Source organism: Osmia lignaria, chromosome 10, assembly GCF_051020975.1.
Source record: "Osmia lignaria lignaria isolate PbOS001 chromosome 10, iyOsmLign1, whole genome shotgun sequence".
Classification (NCBI taxonomy): Eukaryota; Metazoa; Arthropoda; class Insecta; order Hymenoptera; family Megachilidae; genus Osmia; species Osmia lignaria.
In genome coordinates, this window is record NC_135041.1 from 12,065,043 (window position 1) to 12,087,395 (window position 22,353).

The window sequence follows — 22,353 nt, forward strand, 5'->3', positions numbered from 1 at the left end:
ATCTACGCGCTTGAAAATTCCTCCAATGATGGATAGATGGCAGTAGCAAAGGTTATAACGGACAAAATACGAATTGTGATTCTGATTTAAGTGGAACTGGTAAATCGTAATTATTATCGTGTCATACAGAATCTGGATGTAAGATCATGCATATACGAAGACTAATAAATGGTAAATCATATTTTACAAAAATTTTAAACTATACATGACTATAACGTAAGTACATCTTATACTTAGAATTTCACTCCACAAGGCATCCATTTTTTTTAATACATTATTCGTACATTTCAATAGGCAACATTATACTATGAATGCAATGAATACTTGGAATCTAAATTTCAAATAACGCGTGGAAAAACAGGGTTAGAAGTAAAAAAGAAACGCCATATCGGTTAAATCTCCCAAGTATACAATACAAATTCATCTTAACCTTAGAAGAACGGAGTCTCGTGCAGGACGATTGTTTATTAAACCAAGGTCATTTTTTCAACACTAATCTATAGGACATCTAGGAAAATAAATAAGTTTTTAGAAAAGTAATCAATTTTCAATGGTTTCCATATACCAGGTTCGCCGTGGTCCCCCTCCCGTCTTCCTAAGGTTAAAGGTGCTACTTTGAAGCGTCGAAGTCGAGGGGTGTCAGAAACGTGAAAACAAATTTACCTTGTCGCAGACGTACCATCGATGATTCGAACAGCAGCAAGGAACATAATCAAAAATCCAGGCATCGACTTGCCATGGACATCGCGTGATCCGTACGAAGATGAAAAAGAGAAGCAGAGAAGACTCATGGCAGGCCGATCGCATTATTCAGATTAGGGCATCGACTGAGCCACGCGGGTATGCGAGTACACGAGTTTCTTTGTATGAGTATGTACGTGTACATGGTTATATATCGGTAGAAGATAATACCGGCCGATCGTGCACCGCAGAAGAATGTTAATGGTGCATCAGTTTTGTATGCAGGAAGTGACGGCGCGTCCCGTCTCATACCGTAGCGGGTCCCGGCGCCCTGGCGTCCGAGCAGAAAAAGGCCCAATAAGACTGATAGAAGTGAAAAACCAAGAGATTCACCCGTGGCCGTGTCGGAGGAAGGAAAGAGAGATGCTCCTTTAAATCCCATCATAAACACACATAGCCAGGGGCTCTCAACATTCTTGAAAAATGTAAGATTTACGCTAGCCGTGATTTACTTCGTATGCGATACATACAGTGAGAGGCAAAAGTAAGTAAACACTGTACAAAATAGAATACCTCGGTTAAAATTCGACTAAATAACTTGAGGTTTTTTGAAAAGCTATAAAAATTAATTTTCATCGTTTTAAAAAATTACAATTTGTTGAGTCTATAATGAAAATTTAAAATATCTCTTTCGTAGATTCAGATAAGTTATGTGTATACTGAAAATTTCATTGAAATTGGTCAACGCATTTAAAAGTTATAAGTAATTAAAATTTCCAAAAGTCGCGACTTTTCATCCAAGTTCTTTTTTTTCACGATTTCAACAAATTATATTTTTTTTAAATGATGAAAATTTTAGTGAATTAATTCTTATAGCTTCTCAAAAAGCCTCAAGTTATTTAGTCCAATTTTAACCGAGGTATTCTATTTTGAACAGTGTCTACTTACTTTTGCCTCTCACTGTACAATTACTCTGCTGCTTTCTACATTTGTATTTTCAGTCACACACTCTCCTCGTGAATACGATGCGGCTCTTTTATAGGCTTGATCTTGATAAGCAATGATATTACTAGTGCATCTTGTTTACATCTTATTAGATCATAGTAAGGACGTTGGTAAGATCGACATTGATATCATTTTAATTATTATCACCTTCAATAGCACTCATTTGCATTACAGTTCGAAATGAATTTAATTTGCTTTGAATGCATATGGAATGAATACTCAAGGTCGCCAGACACCTGTAACATTGTTATTTCATAAGAAATCGAAGCGTCACTTATATGCGATGATTGGTAACGAACGTCTTAACATTAATCCTATGCCGGGATGAAGACGGATAACATTTGAAGGATGAAGATCGCTGTATTAATGTACCGAGAAAAAAAGTAAGGGGTTACATCTTGGTCCTATGGAACAAGAAATAGAGAGGCGCCAGCCAGAGTTGTAGCTTCGTAATGATGTAGCTGTCTCGATTTAACATGCTTTGCAGTCTTGCCGGCTAGTAGACACTTAACTTATCTTAGTTTTTAGCGTAGGCTCAGTTCGCTCGGTTTCCTTTATTACGGTCAATAATGACAGGATGAAAAGGGAAGCGAAGAAGCAGGATATCAAACGTACCGAGATGGTCTGTGAAAATAATGAAAAAGGCCGAAGAAAGTTTTCGCTATTATCGGTATCTATATTACTCTACGATATCCGGATTATCAGCTTAATTAATAATCGCCTCAACTGATGGATTGGAAACGATCGGAATACAGGTATTCGAGACAAAATTTCTCGCCCGTAGTGATTTCGGGATAAATCCTCCGAAGAATTTGAAAATCCTGTTTAGCTTTGACCATCACGCGCTACCTTAATACTTTTATATCCTCTAAACTGCTACTGGCTTCTGCCTCCTTTCCCCATCCTCTTTCTTCCTTCCCGTCGTTCCTCTTTTCCGACAAGAAAACGAGGAGTTCGCGTGCGTGTCTCGAAGCTATGCAACAGCCCGAGATCCAGGGAAGCTGGGAGGAGGGATAAACCAATACCGAGGCCGGTAGCGGACGAGTGCGTGACACGTCGAGCGCGAATGTGTGCGTTGGCGCCAGGCCGCATTCTCGCATTCGTTAACTAACACATCGAGTTAATCCCTCCGCAGCTCGTGCCTTGTTCTCCCTCACCCCAGTACCCCGTCGATATTAAGAGCGGTCACGGATACCAAATTTGCCATCCGTGGGGAGGCGAGACACCGATTTGTCCTCGGCCCGTTTGCATGCCATCGGTACGCGGTAAGATGACCGGTTTCTACTGCTGTAGATTGACCGGCAATCGTATTTCGGATCAAACTGTTCACCAGAAGAGAATACACCCGTATCCAAGCCATCGTGTCGCACACCGACAACGAAACGTATCGTCTTGATTAGCTATCGCGACCACCGTCCCGTACTTTCGTTTCAGGGACTTTGAACGAAAACGTTTAAAAAAAATATAATATCTTCCCCTCTCTGCGTTCCACGTAACTCATTAAAGTATATATATATATATATTTTTTTTTTTCTTTTCTTTACAGTCAAAGCAAGATCCAATTAACACGTTCAATTAATGGGAACGAGCAGAATCATTCTTGTCGGCGTTGGCGGGGAGTAACGCATAGAAATCAGTCAGAGAAAATACGACGTATACCCATAAAATATTTGCTTTCGCTTCAATGATCCACGAAGCGAACGTCCGATCATCGAGGTCAGTAATTAATCTGTATCAGTTTACAATGAACGAAAGAGAGCGTTGAAAGAGCACTTATGATTCCAACGACCCCGTAATCAATATTAATTGCATATTAATGAGTAAATTGCGTTGAGTCTACCCGAAGAAGTCCTTGTTTCAGGAAACTTCGAAAAGGAGAAATAAAATGAGGGGAAAAAGGAAACATTGAACTTGGTAGCCGTGACGAACGTAATAACTTGCGAAGAATAACGGGGACGCTGTCGCATGAATTGACAACGCGTTAACTCTACCTGAGATAATTGCATCGTGCCAGGAGCGTGAATCGTGTCAAACAACGTGTAAGAGCTGTGTACCGAGGCATGCGTATCGACGCGACACCCACCTAAATCATCAGCCTCTTTCTTCGTGGTCGTACACGGTACCCACAACCGTATGGACCAGTAAGCACGGTAAATAAAACGACGATGGCAACTAGAACGACGACACGAGGATGGAAAACATCAAATCAACATTCCAACAGCGTTTTTGATGGTTCGTCCACTACAAAGTCCATCTCGACGGCGAAAACAATTAGAATAATCGCAATAATCACAACAATGAAAATGATGACAGATACCAGAGGAGACTGATCATTGGTTCGATAGAATCAACATTCCAGTAGCATTCTCAACCGTTCGCCCACCTCGAAATTCATTCTCTACGTCCCCTCTCTTCAGATACCTACAGCGGATAGTCTCGTTCCAAAGTGTGAACCAAAGAAAAGGGTGACCGATGATCCGGTGCTAAGAGGGTCGAGTGGAAAAAAAGAAAGATGTCTGATAATAATAGAGAAGTGGTGTAACATCAGCAGTCCATCAAAATAATGCGTCGCAATGAAACGGTACCTCGTTTGTACATCGTTTCAACAACTACGAATACACGTGACGGCACGTGATACGGTATTGGTGATTTAACAAACGGGGTGCATCTGGGATAATCGACTGTATCGAAATTCATGGAACGATAAACGCCGTGGGTTACACGAAACTTACCCGATATTACGCATTTTCTCCCGCCTTTGATTGTTAAATAATCATCAAGATACAGTACGATGCGACTTTGCTTTCAAGGTATCAGTCGTTTACGAGATCCGAGTGTCGGTCACATACGTGTCTATTAGCTGCTGCAACTGAGGAAGGGGAAATGGAAGAGACAGAGAGAGGGAGTGAGATAAACGAGCAGAAGTGTCGGAGAGAGGGAAAGGAAAAGAGTGAAAAAGAAAGAGATGGACCTACCAGCGAATTATCTGGTATTTTCTTTCAGCCTGCGGACCCCGGAGCGACTAAGCAAAGGTCAAAAGTTGAGCAATGCTCTTCTTATCGGTGCAAACACCGCCTTCGCGTATGCAGTGCGCCGGCACCGAACGATTGATGGACTTATTCCTCTGTTGCGTGAAAACGTTCACGCTAGTCGCGTATGGCGCCTTTGTCGAGAAGAATATCTTCCACTGCGACCTAACGATCCGCTGTCAGGGGTGGACGAATTCGTACGTACAAGGAAAAAACGATCGAGTTTAAGTTAAGCTTTGTGGATCGTTTTAAACGAGCCACGTTATCACGTGCACCCCTCTCGGAGATGCGACGATCGACAGGAGCCGAACGACCAAACGAAGGGAGGAAACGCGGATTCGTTTCACGCGGCAAGCTGAAACGGGCTACTGGTCCCAGCGAAACGTACGGACCAAACGAGATAATTAAATCGACGCTGACCGACAAACAAGAAACGAACCAGAGGGAAGCGAGAAACGGGCAAAAGAAAAGATACTCCGGTACGGACCGGAGGCACACATAATGTACGAGTCCTAAGAAAAGTTGAAGTCCGTGCCGGAGGCGCGGCGCCGCGCCACCGCACGACTATAAGTAAGTCTCGCGCGGCGCGCCGCGGCTTAATGCCGTTGCCGCGTTCGTGGCGCCAAGAGGAGGGCCCATTGGCGACGATAAGCCTCCTTCGTGTCCGGCACGAACGAGAAAAAGAAACAGAGAAAAACGGAGATAGATACACAGCAGCCAGCTTTCACCCGCGTTTCAGCCAGTGAATATACTTACGTATATATATATATATACATATACCCCGGCGGGGTGTGGATCGCGACAGTATAGATAATACGTAGCTGTCAGTCGTACTCGGACCAGTGTCAGTCTAGAGTTTGCGTCGACGAACACAGTGTGACCGAGTATCGTTTGCAACACTCCTACTAGCAGCTACCAGTAACGGACGGTTTCAACCCTTACCTCTTATCTCTTAACGTTTGACATTCATTGCAATCGCGTGGCGATGCTTATGATTCTTTGAAGAAAAAAAAAAAAAAAAAAAAAAAGAAGAGAGTTGTTGGACTATCCGGGTGAAAGGTTTCCACTCCCTTGGGACGTATCTTGTACATCTATCAGTGAAAAAGATTTGAATCATCGAGTGATTATTGGCTATCGTGTTTTGTGAATTAAGAGAGGAAGGGCTGAGTGGTAAGTGTGAGTGGTGGGATAGAAGGGGTGGTTGGTATCGAGGGGGTGCGCATGGTCCGTGCGGACCGTGGAAAGATCACCTCCGTTGAAGAGCGCGGATCTTTCTATTGGGCCGTTTGGATGGTGATTAGCAGGATCGCGTTCTAACGTTTCGTAGAACGATGTCGGGGCTGCTTTACACGTTACTCGGCTTGGCGGCCAGCACCAGCCTTCATTGCGCTGTTCGCCGTGAGATAAGCCCGTGCACCTGCCGGCAGGAGGAGTTCTCCACTTCCGTGATCAACCCGGCACAGACGGCTGTCGCGGTAGCCACCGCCGTCGTGAATACCGGGAACAATGCCGGCCACCACGGACACGGGGAACGAATCGAGGTCGTGTGCGAACGGATGGATTCGTTCGAGCAAGTGGCAGGTGCGTTAAGGGGTAAATTCACCGCTGAACAACAGATCACCTTGCGGGTCTCCCATTCGAATCTGCGTGACATATCACGGCACGATTTTAAAGAGCTACGGATGTCCATCACCAGGCTCGAACTGAATCACGATCATCTAGGGTGAGTGTAAGTTTACATGCATCGAATCAAATCGGGCCTACGAGTCTATTAATTATGATCACACATGTTTCTCTTTTCTTTTCTTCTTTCAAATGGAAATTGAAAGCAATTAGAAACGCGGGTTTCGCATCGCCATACGGCGTAGGAATCTAAACGTTTATGACTCGATTTGATTGCTTTTAAACAAAGCGCTCAGTGAATGTGGTAGAATGAATACTTTCGCTTACGATCGACCTCGCTGGTTCAAGGAATCTTCCTCGATCATTTCGTGGAAGACGTAAAACCGAGGAAATTCTTCGAGTTGTCGCTGTGTTGATGAAGAAAATCGTGTGACGATGATAATGACGCGTGGTTAAGTGATATCAGTGCCACGCTTACTCTAACCACGCGTATACGTTTGATCGACTAAGTATCGCGTTTCTAGAAGTTTTTTAAGCATTCTTCACCTTCGCCTTACTTTTAACACAAATTTCTTTTTTTTATATTTAATATAATTCTGAAATTTGTTCAATTTACGATCGTTAGATCAAAGTACATCTCGTCTTGATGAAATTTAAACACGAAAAACAACGATGGCAATAGTTTATGAATATTAATTAATCGATCAATGAAACTTGAATGTTATACGATTTATAATGTTCCCTTAGCTTCGTAATACGTGTCTGACTACACATTAGTTCGTCTGAATTCCTTAATCACTGACGAAACATCAGCGAAACCAGTGACTACAGATAGTCACTGGCGAAATATCGTAAATCGTAAAATAGAAACGAGATGCAAACTAAAGAGAAGAAAAAAAAAATAGAAGAAAAAGGAGGAGACCAGTGATAGGAGATAAAGGAGAAAAAAATGTAAAGCAATGGAAAGCAGGTATTTCTATGCAAATGTTCGCCATTCAAGGCTCATAGAAGAGGATGCGTGTAAATGCATCATATGCATTGATACGAATGACAATATCTTTACGAAAGGTCATCGTCTGATGCTGCGAGCATTGAATAAAGATGTTTACATGTAACAAAGAAACAGCTCCGATTAGTTTCGTTATTTTGCAAACCGTCAACTATGCGTAACGCCTGACGGTAAAAAATTGTTGCTAATCGAAACTGAGAGAAAACGTTTCCCAAGGTAGACGGATGCATTTCGATATCTTTACACCTCGATGTAACGTTTGCGTCCTTCGATTTACATATTAATTCTAATGCACGCGTATAGTGCTATCGAAAATAATTACTGTAATCTTTGTCCTCATTTATCTTCGAAACATTCTATTTGCTTTCATATATTTTAACACTACCACCGATAAAATATTAAATAATACGACGATAGTGTACGAGAAGTGAAATTTGTGAATTCAGATATCGTCACATTGTATCCAATTAATGTAACAAATATCATTAGGAATTATATATTTGTATAAAGTGAGGATAATCGAAATGCATGTGCCACGATAGATCTCTTACGAAATCATTCGACGATGATTTATCTATACAAGAAAAAAAAAACAAGAAAAAACAGGAAAACATCGATCATAATGGATCGACGGTATCGATAAAATCTTACAATTCAAAGTTAATTCATCGATCACTGATTTTCCTTATAGAAACTCACGAGTTTTCTCGTTTCCAACTAAACAGAAATCTCCTGATCCTACGAACAACACAAAGGACGAATACTGGTCTTCCTTGATTACCCTGATACATCGTGTACTTAACGAGAGAAAACGAAAGTCCTTGGGGAACGAACAATCATCGAGAATGCGTCTTCTCGCGAAAAAGAGAAAGAAAGAGAGAGAAAGATAGAAAGACGAAGGCGAGAATGAAATCTTAATCGTGCCTGACCTCTTCGAACGAGTTATCAAGAAGCCCTGCGCTTATCATTTCGGAATAATTAAATAACGAAATGCTGTGAGCCAACGTTATGTGAATAATCGAAAGATAATGACCGTGCGTCGGCCGTGTTTTAGACGTTTCATTGGTCCATTTCTCTCAACGGTATCGCGATAAAGATTTGCACCATTACAGACGGCTGACCATATCGGTGAATTTCGATCGAACGTCACGTTTTAATTAACGCTCATCTTCGACGACTTTGCATCGATCGTTTTCGTAAAAGAAAGAAAAATGAAAATCTTGTGCCAGGCTTGTTACGAATTATCTAATTTCTAATATCGCGACTCCAGTTTCGCGAATAAACGAAAAATGCAACAAATATTTCGAGGAATACATATACACATCAGTAATGACCAACGTAATGACGTAATTAAGTCGAGCTAATTATCAAACATCGATAAGCCGATTATTCAATAGTGAAATAAAATTACGAGATGTACTTTGATATTCGTTTAATCCTTTCTGCCCTTTCTCGAAGCGTCAGGAAAAAAAAAAATGATGTTTTGTCCTCGATGGTCCGTGACTAGGACAATGAGCGATAACTTGGTTTCACTTTTGATAATTGGGAATTGTGTATCGCTCGTTAGCCATGTGTTTACAAGGGCCACATGTGTTCGCTTACAGAGGAAGATAATTCTATCGACTGATGACATTCTAAATTTTTCGAGGACAGAAAACAAGTGAATTTTCATCGAAAAAATTCGATCGTAATCTTTCAACGAAATCGCAAAAAAAGAATGCAATATCTTGCTTTTTTTTTTTTGATTCTATTAATTAACTCGATATTTCTCGCACAAAAATTTCATTCATTCGACGCGTTTCTTATTTAATTTAAACAGTTGTCACTTCACGACGGATAACCGTCCCGTTGTCGTCGTTCGAGACGGACGTTGAGCGTAACAAGGTTTAATTACGTTTACTCGTACATCGAACGAGAGAAATAAAGAGCGAATTGATGTTTTATAGGTTCGTAGACGGTGAAGTTTTCGCGGGGTTGGGAAGAACGCAATATCTTAGTCTCGCGGATAACGAGGTACCATCCATACCGAGGCATATTCTCTCGCATCTGTCCCTGTTGAGAACCCTAGATCTCAGCAGAAATCGGATAAGCCGTATAGACTCGGATGACTTTAAGGTATGCATAATTTCCTTCAGCCAAACCTAATGAATTACATATACCTTGTGTTCTCGTTTATTCGATTGATTCGAAGCTACCTCGTCTAACGCTAAGAATAAACGTAATCACGATCCTCTGACGCGTACACCTTTTCGAAATAGCGGGGAAATACGCGCGCGGAAAAACGGGGCTTCGTAAACAGGAAGAATATGAACGCGCCATTAATGACGATCAATTACGAACGTTGATGTAACCTTTCTTGACCGTTTTAGTGCTGACTGCTTTCAAGATATGCATTTATCGGACTGATTAAATCTAATCTCATTTGCAGCGAGCAACTTTTCGAATGCACGAATCGTCCTACGGTCCGCGCTTACGATTAAAGTAACTTCTGTATTTTGTAAAAATTCACCGAATTAACGGTGAAGTTTCTTTTTTTTTTTTTTCAATTTTCGCGATAATTAATCGGAGCGCAGTCTTAAGTGACTCACTCCGTAATGCAATAACAGAGTCGCGGTTCATTCACGTTCTTCGGAAATGAAATTCCGTGTCTTTCCTTCGGTCCGAACACGTTTCGCGTTAAGGTCGATTTATATTATCCGTTCAGACACGGGCCGTTTCCGATCAGTTAGGTTCCGACAAATATTGTTCTGTGTTATTGAATACGAGTGTTTATATATACCGTGATGGACCAATACTACATCGTTTTTTTCGGAACCTAACTGATCGGAAACGGCCCGTGTCTGAACGGATAATATAAATCGATCTTTACACGTGATCCGACAATGTATCCGTAACCGGCGTATGAACGAACAATTCATCTGGAAGAGAAGAGGACACAGGCGGAGTCTTCTGTTGGTGGGGTTCCCCTGGCGCTTGTCGCGCACGTGACGGGCCACGTGCAGGGAATTGTTCGCCGATCGTTCTCCAAACGATTCGTACTACTTACGAGGATTCTTTTTCACCCCTGCCTCGTCCTGTTTACCACACGTTTCGGCCGATAAAAAACAATAGAAGTACGGGAGAAACCTTATCGCAATTTTCGATCCGATCCCGCCGGATGATCTTATTCGACGCGCTGCTGGACGTCAATCAGATTAGATTCAACGGTTCCTTCGACGACGTTCGCGTTTATATTTAAAAGCTTCGTATGACGTGAAAATTTTCTTTCTTTTTCCTCTCTATCTTTCTTCGCTGTACGTAATATTGAAAGTTTGATAAAAATGAACGGGCGTCAACTTTGGAATGACTAAGGTGAAATGAAATTCATCGCGTATCTCGCGTGTATATTCCATTTTCCTTACTCGTGGTACGATACTTCAGCTTTGCATACTTGCGAAAGAAAAAGAAAAATACAACCAGACGGCTCTGATGTAATAATATCGTGTCAATGTTGCGAATTATCGCGAAAAAAAAGTGTTTATCTCGGAGTAGTCAGCAGACGCTGATAGGAATTGATCGGTTTCTAAACGAGAGTCCCCGCGAAGTGTTTCTAGTTCTCTCGTAAACGCGGATTTTCTATATTCCGTATAATAAAGTTCCTTCGATAATCAGTACACACCGAGTTATCGTACAACCGATGTTTTTTCATTAATCGTCGAGCGTGTCCTCGTGTTTAATCGCGTTTCGCCGACGCTGTTAAATACGATCTCTTTAAACCGCTGCCTCGTTTCTTTTTCTCTCGTATCCCGTGCGCGAATCAATCGTAGAACCGAAACACCAAAAGGCAAACATACTCCTGTAGTGTAAAGAAATTCTTATTTCAAGATTTTATAAGAAATCGATGGATCGCGTTTTCTCGAAATGCACTTTTTACGTATGATTTTTCAGTACAACCCGACGTTGCAGCATCTGTCGATGGCCGGAAATGCGATTTCCGAAATGGTACCGGGCTCGTTACCGCCGTTGGTGAAGCATCTTCACGTCGGCCGCAATCACTTGCAAAGCCTGAATCGAACATTACGGTACGAGACTTTCTTCATTACTGGCAAAACGAAAATTAACGATCATTCGCGAAGCTCCTGGAACGTGTATCGGACATCCTGTTTACCGTTACGACAGTGGCTGTTATTTAATTGGCTCTATTCATCGTTGATGCAACGAGTAGTTCCTCGGACTCGGCCGAAGATGATTAAGTAAACGTGCACGCAGATTATATAGACAGAGGAGAGAACAATTAAGCTCGCCGATCCAGTCACGCGCTTCAAATTTATACGTTTCATTTCGATTCTTTTCTCGATCTTCAATCGGTATTGAAAATGAAATTTTCCAATAATTCGCTCGACGGTGCATCGCAAGTGATTCGTATAAAACGGATACGATCGAACGAGTGACTGAAATCTTGTTCCAGGGATCTGAATCAGTTGGAGTGGTTGCTAATTAACGCCAACGAGCTGACATCCTTGGACGGTGAACTACCGTCCTCTGGGCACAACTTGAAGATGCTCTATGCCGTGGATAATAAATTGACTCACCTGCCGGCGGAATTTCGTTATCTACACCGTTTGGAAACTTTGTTCCTGCAGCACAACAAGATAAGAAGCCTGGATGGCACGCTGCAAAAGGCGCGACGATTGAAATTTCTCGAACTTTCTTATAACGACCTGCAGGAGGTAATTCGATTCAATTCGACTCGTTTAACTTTCCTATTACTAAATAAGTAATAATTATGTAAATTTATCGGTGTATCGATTTCATTCGTACGGTGATCGATATCGATAAGATTCAATTTGCTCGAAAAATCTGACGTCGATATACCCACACAAACGCGGCTGATGAAAGAGCCGCGTAAAGTGCAAGTGCACGATCGTGATGCACGATAACGCGCGGAGGCGTTCGTTCAGTGTTCCATGCATTAAGTCAATTACTGCATCCTAATCTAATTACTATGTCGCGCGTTTCCTTGCGTCGAGTTGAATTTTTATTGAAACCGACGGCTGTTCGATGCTCTTCGGTCGTGATTAGTTTTATTAAATATTCTCGAACGGTCGGTTTCAAAGGTTTCCCGCGTACAATAATCGACGATAACGCAACAATTCGGAGTAAAGAGATTGTTTTCCTTCAGCTGACGGAAGCAGATTTCGTAGAAGCGGAGATGTTGGAGGACCTCGAACTCGGACACAATTCTTTGCAATCGTTGGGCGGTTCGAACGGTGGAAACGGCGACGGAAGCGGAGGGAACAGCGTCCTTTATCCTCTAAGATCTCTGAAATGCTTGAACCTGACGCACAACGAGCTTCGAGAGTTCTCTTTCGCGTCGCTTCGCGGTTTGCGCGAACTGAGATTGCTCGATCTTTCGAATAACAGAATCGGTCAGCTTCACAGAGGAAGGACACCGTCCGAGGTACGGATGTTACATCATAATCGTTATCCCGAAAGGTACGTATAAATCGTAAACGGTTAATTTTCTAAATTTCCTTACGTTTCTAGAATCTAGTGGAAGAGGAAGGTGAGGAAACGGCAGGTGGTAACATTCAGGATATGCGGCTTCAGCACAACGAGCTACGAAGTTTGGACGGTTCGCTGTTTCTCGGAATGAAAGAATTGCAGAGGCTGAATCTCAGTCACAACGCGCTCGGTCCAACGATTGGACCCCGCGATTTGCGAGGTCTCGATGGTCTCAAAGTCCTCGATCTCTCTCACAATGAGCTCACCACTCTCGAAGACACGTCGGAGGTATGCGAATCAAATTAATTGCATCCGATTCTGTTTCAATGAAGTAATTGTCTTCCTAGTCGGTACGTCCTATACGAGGCGTCTCCAAGAATTTTCTGTACACGATAACAACGTAGCGTAATTGTAATCGTAGACGTGGCTTCCATCCCTGGAAGAGTTAAACGCATCCCACAACCGTCTGGTGACACTGTCCGAAAGGGATTTCCGTGGTTTCCCGGTTCTCTGCTGGGCGGACGTCAGCGCAAATCGGATACGTACCCTCATGCCGGAACTCGTTGCGAACACGCGTTGTACTGTTCACGGAGTGCCGGACGTGCTTCGTATATACCTCCAAGGTAAGCGATTACATATTTAACGTGTCCACGATGAAAAAGAAAAGAAAACAATTTCAGAAAATTTCGCAATCTCCAGCGATAAGGTAAAGATTGCGAAATAAACGAAATTTTAATTAGTACCAACAGCTTATCGATCCCAACGAAAGGCGCTTAACGCAGGATAAAATAACCGGAAACGACATTTTCGCCTGCAAACACAGGTGTGTTTGATCAGCACGTCATCGTCTCATTTTTCATGGAAAAAACAAGATGTCATGGTACGCGAGTTAATTGGAGGCTTTCGGTAATGTAAATAGTGTACTTAACCGTGGCCCCAATCTTTACAATTATCACGAGCAAAATTACGATCAGAAAAACACAGGAGATAAAAGAAAGGATCGCAATAAGAAATCTGGTACGCGCAAATATGTAAAGTCCGTACGGTACGGTTGAAATCCGTGACGGATTTCATTTTCCACCCTCGCAAAGGATAACATCTTTGTCTGACACAGACGCGTTGAATGGGCGCCAGCTTGTAATTAATAAACACGTCGTTAAGTGTCGCGAGGACAGCGGTGCTGAGGATGGAATGAGACAGAATGAGAGAACGGGTCACGAGAGTGGTCGGTGGCGGCAGAAAATAAATTACTGGTTGATAATAACGTGGCTGGCTCCGTTCGGCTTCCGAGCCGTACATTATTTTGTTATAAGAGTTACATTTCACGCGATAACCCCCGTCGTGGCGCCATCTCTTTATTATTTATTGTATACCGAGGACGGATCGTTAGCTGTTGTTACTGTTAAATATACGGTTTTTCGTGGTTCCGTTATCGTGTACGATCCCGTTATCTCGGTCAGCTTCGTTACATTTCTTTTCACTCTCTTTTCCCTGTTCGTCGTTCACACTTTCATTGAACGAGCCCTCGTATTCGCGAAACCCCGTCCAACGATTCGCGACCATCCACGTTTCTTCGCTTGTTATTGAATTCGCTACGACACGATTAAGTATATGTTTACGGCCTCTTATCGCCGATACGGACAGTCATCGATGCAAACAAACATTTTATGCATCGCACTGATTAAGCCGTTCAATAATCTCTCTCGTTCGAGAAACATTCATTTTTCTTTTTTTTTTTTTTTTTTTCATCAGGAAACCTCTATCTATATAAATATAATATGATATGTATCTTTCTGGACGAGTACGAAAAAGTTATCCCTTTTGCGATTATCCGATGTTCTTTCTTTTCTTCTTTACAGATAATCCAGTGTTGTGCGATCCCGGACTCGCGGATCTGACGGTAGCTCTCGAAGTAAATCACGCAAAGGTCTACGGAGTGGTGAACAATTGTCCTACAACCCCCGCGGCGCCTACCGAACAGACGTCGCCTCTTCCGCCGTTACCGCCGACGCTGTTGTTGGCCGCCGCGGCGGCCGCATCCGGCGGGAACGTTTCCTTCGCCGCGACCCTCGAGTAGTCGGCCGGCAGTCGAGGAGGATCGTGAGGCGCGATCGATTCATGGGAAAAGAAAAAAATGTTCGAAAATCGAAGGAACGGGAAGACGAACCACGGGGAAATATGAGAATGATTCGATTCGTGGTCCAACCAGTCTCCGGTGTTCTCTACACCTGAGAAACGATCACGGTTCGAGCATCGGTTCCGTTGGTCGATCAAAGTAGACCGGAAGTGTGTGCAGCACTTCGGGGCCGGTGTAGGATCTTGGTGCCAAACCTCGCTTCAACTTCGACACGGGCGTTTTAGTTCGTTTCAATCTAAACCGCTTGCGTGAATTCTTGGAAACATTCGCGAAAGAAATCTGAACGAAAGAAAGAAAAAAGAAAAAAAAAAATAAACATGAATGTTGTATAATAATAGGATAACGTGGATCTACACGTACACCATCGCGCATACATACATACGCAATACCGCTCGCTCATTAACCATCCATCGAACATCGACGAGAATTTCACGCGCAACTAATCCGTCAATCGGACAGCAGCTGACCATTTGCGATTAGACGTCGGTCTTTAATCGATAATTATGTAGTAATAGATTAAATAAGTAATGCGAGATTGATATTTATTTATCGAGCTTCGAGATCACATATCGTGAGAGTATGGTTCTTTCCATCGCGAGGAACGATACGATGCGGAAGGAGTAATAAAGGACTGAAAAGAAAAATACAATTCGCGTCTAAAAGAAAAAGGGGCGTTACTCGCGCGAAAATAAATTTATTAAAAAGTTTCTGTTTTACGATAGGCGACATCGTTACGCTGTAAATAGTCATTAATCCCGCTAATTCTTTAACGCCATATGCCCTCTTCACGTTTACGTCCCTTTCGTTTTTTTTTTTTTTTTTTTTTTTTTTTTAAGTTTGTCCTCTCGCATGTATCATTCGGAACTTCCGTCTAATCTTTTCTGTTAGCGTCCTTTGAAATAGTTTTTATAGCAACATAACAGAGACGAAAGGATAGTCGGGGTATTCGAAATCGATTAACATTCGCCTTTAATCTAACTCGAAGTCTACGTTAATCATTCGTGCTTCAAAGTATTATTTGTAACGCTTAGGCGGTGTATTGTTTATTGTTCATTGATTTATCGTGTTCGAGTATCGAATGATATCACCCCCAAATCTAGCGTGCAATAATGATCATGTATAGTTAAGATGATACGTAAAAGCCTTTGTTTAAATATGTTAAATGATATTCGGAATTTGGTTTCAGGTCGAGGATGAAAAGGTTGAAATAGAATGTTTAAGTCGTTCGTTAGGTATCGTTAATACGTTGAACGCCACAGTGAAATTGAGCAATTTTTGTGGGGCGTATTAAAGCTCTAATTACTAAGAATAGTAATAATTAATTTTCAAATTTCAAGCTTTCTATTTACCATTTCACATTATTTGTACCATAGCGATGTTAATGTTTAAATTAATTCGTGAAACTTAGCGATATTGATGTTAAAATAATGTTTTTCTATTGTTTTCTTTTAATTATTCAGGCGTGTGTACCCCCATGGCGTTCAACGCGTTAATTGTATCGAAAGCGACGAATAAGGACAATACATGTTAGTAAAACCATCGAATGCCATTGTCGACATTTCGATCTTTAATTAAATTCCTGAATGATCGAGTAAACGAACGATCGGCCGGGTCAATAGTGTAAGTGAAATCTGTTAACTTACATTGTGTACGCGATACGAGCTGATTGGCAGTGGGCGATCAATTGACCCTCTCGTTAACTTGTACCAATAGGGATGAATTGTTATCAACGTGCTTCTACGCATACATAATCAATTGGCCCTTTTTCATGTACGAGTAAGGTTCGCAAATATTTTCGTACGTAGCCGCGTTAATATTCTAAATTAATGTACCGCGAACAGAGAACTCGCTAAGACGTGTAAAATCCAGTGAGAAAGTTTTATCGTCATGTTAGAATGATAATCAGCAACAATTTTGATATAATTCGCCGAATCGACACGTAATTGTATTTTTAAATAAATAATCAACGAAAAGCTACATTTTCAAAATTTTTCTTTCAACGCATACATAATAAAACGTTAGCAATAATAAATTAAAACTCTGTTCGTACTATTAACTTATACATTAACTTATCTTTGTATGAACAGTTGTTGATACCGACTGCTAGCTTCGTTAGCTAGGACTAACCATCGACGTAATTTACCGCTATAAGTTTTTAAATAAATGAATTATAAACGTTTTGCAAAGAATAAAAAGAAATTGATCAAATGTTAGATAATATTTATAGAAAAATTAACAGTTCGAAATAAATTCACCGTTTCTCTTATCTTACATAGAATTTATTCTCGCACGCTGTAGGTGCCATATATAGATAGAGATCGCATGGAGGCGTGTTTATAATTCTATTATCTAAATAATTTATCTACTGTGATCAGCAGTTTAGTGTTTTTAATAAAATTATAAGCAAATAATACATTAAAACGTGCAGCATGATACACACATAACATCAGAAAGTGACTATACTAATGATGAATATATTTTAATAAGTATATGCCAATGTTAAGTTTGCAATGTTTAGTGTTAAAAGTCATGTACGTGTAACGAGATGATTTAGATATTAACTTTTATTAATAAATGCTTTAATCTTAAAATAAGCAATTTAATATCATACAAAAATATATATTTTCTCAGTTATCGAGTTTTAATCAAAATACTCTAACAAATATTTGAACATTGTCATATCACTGTTCTGTATTTAAATAATGTTTCACAAAAATATGTCTAAGTTTACAAACAAATGTAATAACATTGGAAATCTCTGATTGTTTAGAGAAATCAATTATACCTTTGAATTCATTTAATTCTTCCATTTTAAGAATCGGTTGAATTTGCTCCACTGAAACCATTAAATATATTTGTCAATCGCAAACAATTCATATACAACTACCAAGGATAAATGTTTCATACCTTTCCATTGATTATCCGAATGATTTAAGTATACATAATATTTATCTCTTGTACTATCATCATTTACAAAGAAAGAAACTTTTATTCTTTCATAACCATCATTTTCAATGAATTGTATACTTATATCCAAATATTCCTTGTATATTTTACAAGCACGTTTAATAGCATCCCAAGCTAATAATTTTTCTTCTTTCCTCTTTGTTGATTCTGAAACAAATACATTTGGAATTTTTTGATGAAAACACTGTGTTTATTCAGTGATATATGATACACTCTAATTTCTGCTAAATACCTTGTTGTAAATCAACCATTTCAACAGATAAATTATCTCTTTTTAGTTTCGCATCATCAACATCTGCCTTTAATTTTTCTTGCTGGGTAATTGCATTTGAAATCTTCTTATCCACTATCATTTGTTGTAATTTTGTTGTATCTATTTCAGATTTCAAGTTTTCAATTTCTTGTTGCAATTCTGATATTTTGCTAATGCTTTTAGTTCTCCTCTTTGTATATTCTGTTAGAAAAAGTATAATAGAGAAACATTATCTACATTGAGCGTATCAACAGTAATTTATTTCTTTTGAGTAGATGTCAATTTTATGTAAACATATGATATTTAACATGTAATGAGTATTTGAAAAGTCTGTCTTCAATAGATAAGTTTGCGTAGCTTCTTTAAATGCTGATATACTAGATACTTTCTTTTTTCTTATTCAAATATAACGTAAGTGAATATTTTCTTATTTACACAAAATGTTTTATACACATACCAATATCATGAGCAGTTACATCCTTAACGTTAGTGGCAATTTTATTACAAAAATTGCTATAGTATGATGTTAACTTTTGTAATATGCTAAAGTCTCTATTCTGAAGAACATGTTCAATGTTACAACTAAATTCTTCCATTGTTATTGTAGCATTTTTATATCAAATTGAAAAACTATGGTATGATTAAACCTCAACGGTTTTCACATACACTGTATACTGCTGTATACTATGCTAGATTTAAAGCAATGACTACCAGATTCAACAAGACTGGATATGCCTTTATTTTCGAAGGGTCTTGATTGTGGCTAGAGAACAAGTACTCTATCCTCGTATAAAAATGTGAAACACTTTGCACTGCAACTGTCTAATGCTAGTTTTTCTATTATTTATTTAATAAACTAATTATTTGACAAACTTGTACTTTAAAAAGACCGCCATAAATTAAAATTTTAAAAATTCGATCCTAGCGCCATCTATACAAAAACGGCGCAAACTACTCAACGACTTACCGATCGATTTTTTGAAACAAGGGAACACTAGCGCATCTATCGGAGAATAGCAGAAACTAGTTGGCAAGTAGTTTCCGCGATTCTCCGATAGATGCGCTAGTGTTCCCTTGTTTCAAAAAATCGATCGGTAAGTCGTTGAGTAGTTTGCGCCGTTTTTGTATAGATGGCGCTAGGATCGAATTTTTAAAATTTTAATTTATGGCGGTCTTTTTAAAGTACAAGTTTGTCAAATAATTATTTAATTAATTTTTCGGCTTTATGCTGATTTTGACTGATCTCTGAAAAATAGAATCCTTCGAAATCCATATTAACAAGTAACGTATTCATTGAAGTTAGCTAATAATAACAATTTTAAATCGAAATAATATTGAATGCAAATTAAAAAACAAAATCATTCTATTATAATATGCACGTTGTAAATCATTCCTATTGCGTAATTTCCTTAAATATTCCTGGAATGAAACGAATTATTTGAATTAGATAACAAGGCGTAACAATTAATGGGCCATAATAATAAGCAAACATCTCACAAAATTAAACGATCTTAGTTTGTATTGATAACAGATGTTATTATTTATGGTAGAACTACATATATAAGCAACAATCAAATTCAAATCACAGCATACGTTTTTATAAACTTGTTCGATAACAAGCGAATAAAAATGTTTAAACTATTACAAATCTTTGCCATCCTCGGCATTGCCGCTGTTCTGGTATAAAATATTCCTTTCCTTTGAAATTATTTTTCATCGTTACAAAATGAAAAATCTTATAATTCCTATATTTTTCTAATCTAATCTTTCTAAGTGTAGGCCTTACCACTAACCTCGAATGAAGATGAATCAAATACCACGACTGCTAAAGATAGTGAATCATCCTCCACGACTCCTGATGATCAGGTACGTACTAGATGATGTAAGATGTTGAAAGACGTACAATTTTTCAAAATTGTAACAACTGAAATTGAAAATGTCCACCTAGAACACTGTTACACCCGAAGTTCCAAACCACAGTGGATCGCCGGATAACGGTAATCAGGACAATGATGAAAATAATAACAACACGAGTTCGGCCGATATTAAGAACAAGACCTCTAACGTTATTGACGATTTGGAACAACTCGTACAGTCGGTGGCACACGCGATAGAGAACGAATTGAAGAACGCCGCAAATTCTACTTTGAATCTCCTGGAAAATGCGAAGGGTAAAGTGAACGCAACCAAGGACAAAATTAAGAACGCTGTTCAGAACGCTACGCGAACGTTAGAAGGCATCCTGTGGAACATTAAAAATCAAACTGATAACAATTTGGAACGATTGAGAAACGCTACGCAAAACAACGTGAACAAGATTAAGGACGAACTGTCGAACGTTGTGCAAGAGGCGAGGGACGGTATCGCGACGCTTAAAAACGACACTTCCGAAATTGGGCACGATATTAGCGAGAGATTAGAAAACTTGTTAAACAAAAGTGTCGATGCTCTGAAGAATGTCAGCCAGTCTGTAAACAACGCGATCGATCAAGCTAAACAAGACGCTGCTGAAGTTTTCGAACAGGCGAAGAATGCCACATCGGAGAAGTTGCAGGAATTGAAGGATAAAGGATCAGAGCTGCTGCAGAACGTGACAGATGATCTGAAATCGTTGAGACAGGAAGGCGAGGACATTTTAAGTAAGATCGAGGATTCGTTAAATGATCTGAAGAACGAAACATCGTTGTTTGTTCATAGTATCGCGAACGAAGTCCAAGAAAAGATAAACGAAATTAAGCAAAACGTTTACAAAGCTGTGAACGAAACTGCACAGCTAGTTAACAGCACGTTGGCTAATCTTTCGGAGGAAGCTCAGCAGATCGGCGAAGAAATTAAGAATCAAAACGATCATATCAAAGACAATATCACTGATATTATGCAACATTTAAAAGAGAAGCTGCCTGATATCGCTAATAAAACTATGGATACCTTACAGCAAGTCGTTGAAGGGTTTGTTAACGAATTCGAACAAATCAAGGGGAACGTTTCCAATATTGTGTACAAGGTAGTAAAGGATGTTCTAAGCGAAATCTTAAGGATAAAGCAGGAAATATCAAACGGCATCGGAAATATGAAAAACAAAATTGAAAATATCGAAAATGAAGGTAAAGATGTGTTGCATAATGCGACAGACAAGATCCAAGATGACATAAAGAAAGTTACTGACATAATATCTACGCTGGTGGGTGACGTTAAGGATCAAACGCAGAGACGATTGCAGGAACTTAAAGACAAAGTTGACGAAATGAGGCACGAGTCCGAGGCTATGAAAGATAACATTAAACATCAAGTAGAACAGGTTCATAAAAATATCAGCGACGCTTTGAAGAAATTGGAGAACGATATGAACAACACGTTACGGAATGCTACGAATAAAGCTTTGGAGATTATAAATAACGTAAAGAATTCCACGCAGGGAATGATAAAAGAAGTTATGCAGAATACTGCTCGAGCTGTAAACGAAGCGAAAGATCAGTTCGAGGATGCTAAGAATAAGACAGCCGTTGCTTTGAACCAAACGTTGTCTTCGTTGAGACAGGATGCAGGGAAAATTTCGAATCAAACTAAAGAAACTATCAGTAATGTGGTAAACGAACTGAAAAATCAATCTTCCAATGCTCTTGATAGTCTTAAGAATATAACGAAGAAGGCTTTGAACGATGCCAAAGAGAAATCTCGTAAGTTCGCGGAGGACTTGAAAGATTCGATAGGAAAGATTGCGGAAGACTCCTCTAATTTGATCAAGGACGCGTTGCGTTCTGTTCAGAATATCGTCAGGGATGTTTTTGGTGATATTAATAATGGTATCGAGAATACGGTAAATGGTATCAAGGACATCGCTTCCGGTATATTCGATGAAGTAGCAGGCCGTCCAAAATGGAGTAAATGACGCTAAGGATGGTATAAAAGATACAATGGATAAGTTTAGGCCGTCGAATATAACGCACAATGTTGCGGACACAGTTTAACATGCAGGAAATACTGCTGATAATGTTATTGGTAATGTTCTAGATGACGCGAAATCATTTTTCTAAATTACAGTATAATATACGCAATCGCAATTAAGTACAATTAAATGTCGACGAAGTTTTGCTTTAACGCACAAATTTATTATCTACGTCTAGTGTTTTAAATGAGATATCATTTTAAAACTAATAATATAGAA

General features: G+C 39.8%; 3 protein-coding genes across 6 annotated transcripts; 2 read left to right on the forward strand and 1 right to left on the reverse strand.

Annotated features, from left to right (window-relative positions):
* The first annotated feature begins 67 nt into the window (after window positions 1–67).
* ltl (leucine-rich repeat-containing larval translucida) lies at window positions 68–15,330 on the forward strand. 4 transcript variants are annotated; one of them, XM_034340090.2, is made up of 16 exons: window positions 68–216; window positions 295–477; window positions 569–874; window positions 967–1,225; window positions 1,683–1,796; window positions 1,861–2,143; window positions 2,220–2,441; window positions 3,233–3,402; window positions 3,548–6,438; window positions 9,294–9,462; window positions 11,275–11,408; window positions 11,795–12,056; window positions 12,509–12,787; window positions 12,874–13,119; window positions 13,253–13,454; window positions 14,691–15,330. In XM_034340090.2, the coding sequence occupies exons 9-16, from the start codon at window positions 6,047–6,049 to the stop codon at window positions 14,906–14,908; spliced, it is 1,902 nt and encodes a 633-aa protein (XP_034195981.1). In that variant the 5' UTR covers window positions 68–216; window positions 295–477; window positions 569–874; window positions 967–1,225; window positions 1,683–1,796; window positions 1,861–2,143; window positions 2,220–2,441; window positions 3,233–3,402; window positions 3,548–6,046; the 3' UTR covers window positions 14,909–15,330. The 4 variants fall into 4 exon arrangements, with proteins under 4 accessions (XP_034195981.1, XP_034195982.1, XP_034195984.1 ...); XM_034340091.2 differs by having other exon boundaries at window positions 1,861–2,069; window positions 2,208–2,441; XM_034340093.2 differs by lacking the exons at window positions 68–216; window positions 295–477; window positions 569–874; ... (1 more) ...; window positions 1,683–1,796; window positions 1,861–2,143 and having other exon boundaries at window positions 2,216–2,441; window positions 3,548–5,885; window positions 6,043–6,438.
* A 438-nt stretch (window positions 15,331–15,768) lies between these two features.
* Window positions 15,769–18,878, reverse strand: LOC117611797 (uncharacterized). The gene is made up of 4 exons (XM_076690635.1): window positions 18,646–18,878; window positions 18,168–18,389; window positions 17,876–18,082; window positions 15,769–17,804 (listed from the first exon to the last, which is right to left on the reverse strand). Exons 1-4 carry the CDS (start codon window positions 18,782–18,784, stop codon window positions 17,650–17,652), a joined length of 723 nt encoding a protein of 240 aa, XP_076546750.1. The 5' UTR covers window positions 18,785–18,878; the 3' UTR covers window positions 15,769–17,649.
* Window positions 18,879–19,726: 848 nt separating this feature from the next.
* Window positions 19,727–22,077, forward strand: LOC117611794 (uncharacterized). The gene is made up of 3 exons (XM_034340089.2): window positions 19,727–19,868; window positions 19,968–20,054; window positions 20,137–22,077. The coding sequence occupies exons 1-3, from the start codon at window positions 19,818–19,820 to the stop codon at window positions 22,075–22,077; spliced, it is 2,079 nt and encodes a 692-aa protein (XP_034195980.2). The 5' UTR covers window positions 19,727–19,817.
* Window positions 22,078–22,353: the final 276 nt, after the last annotated feature.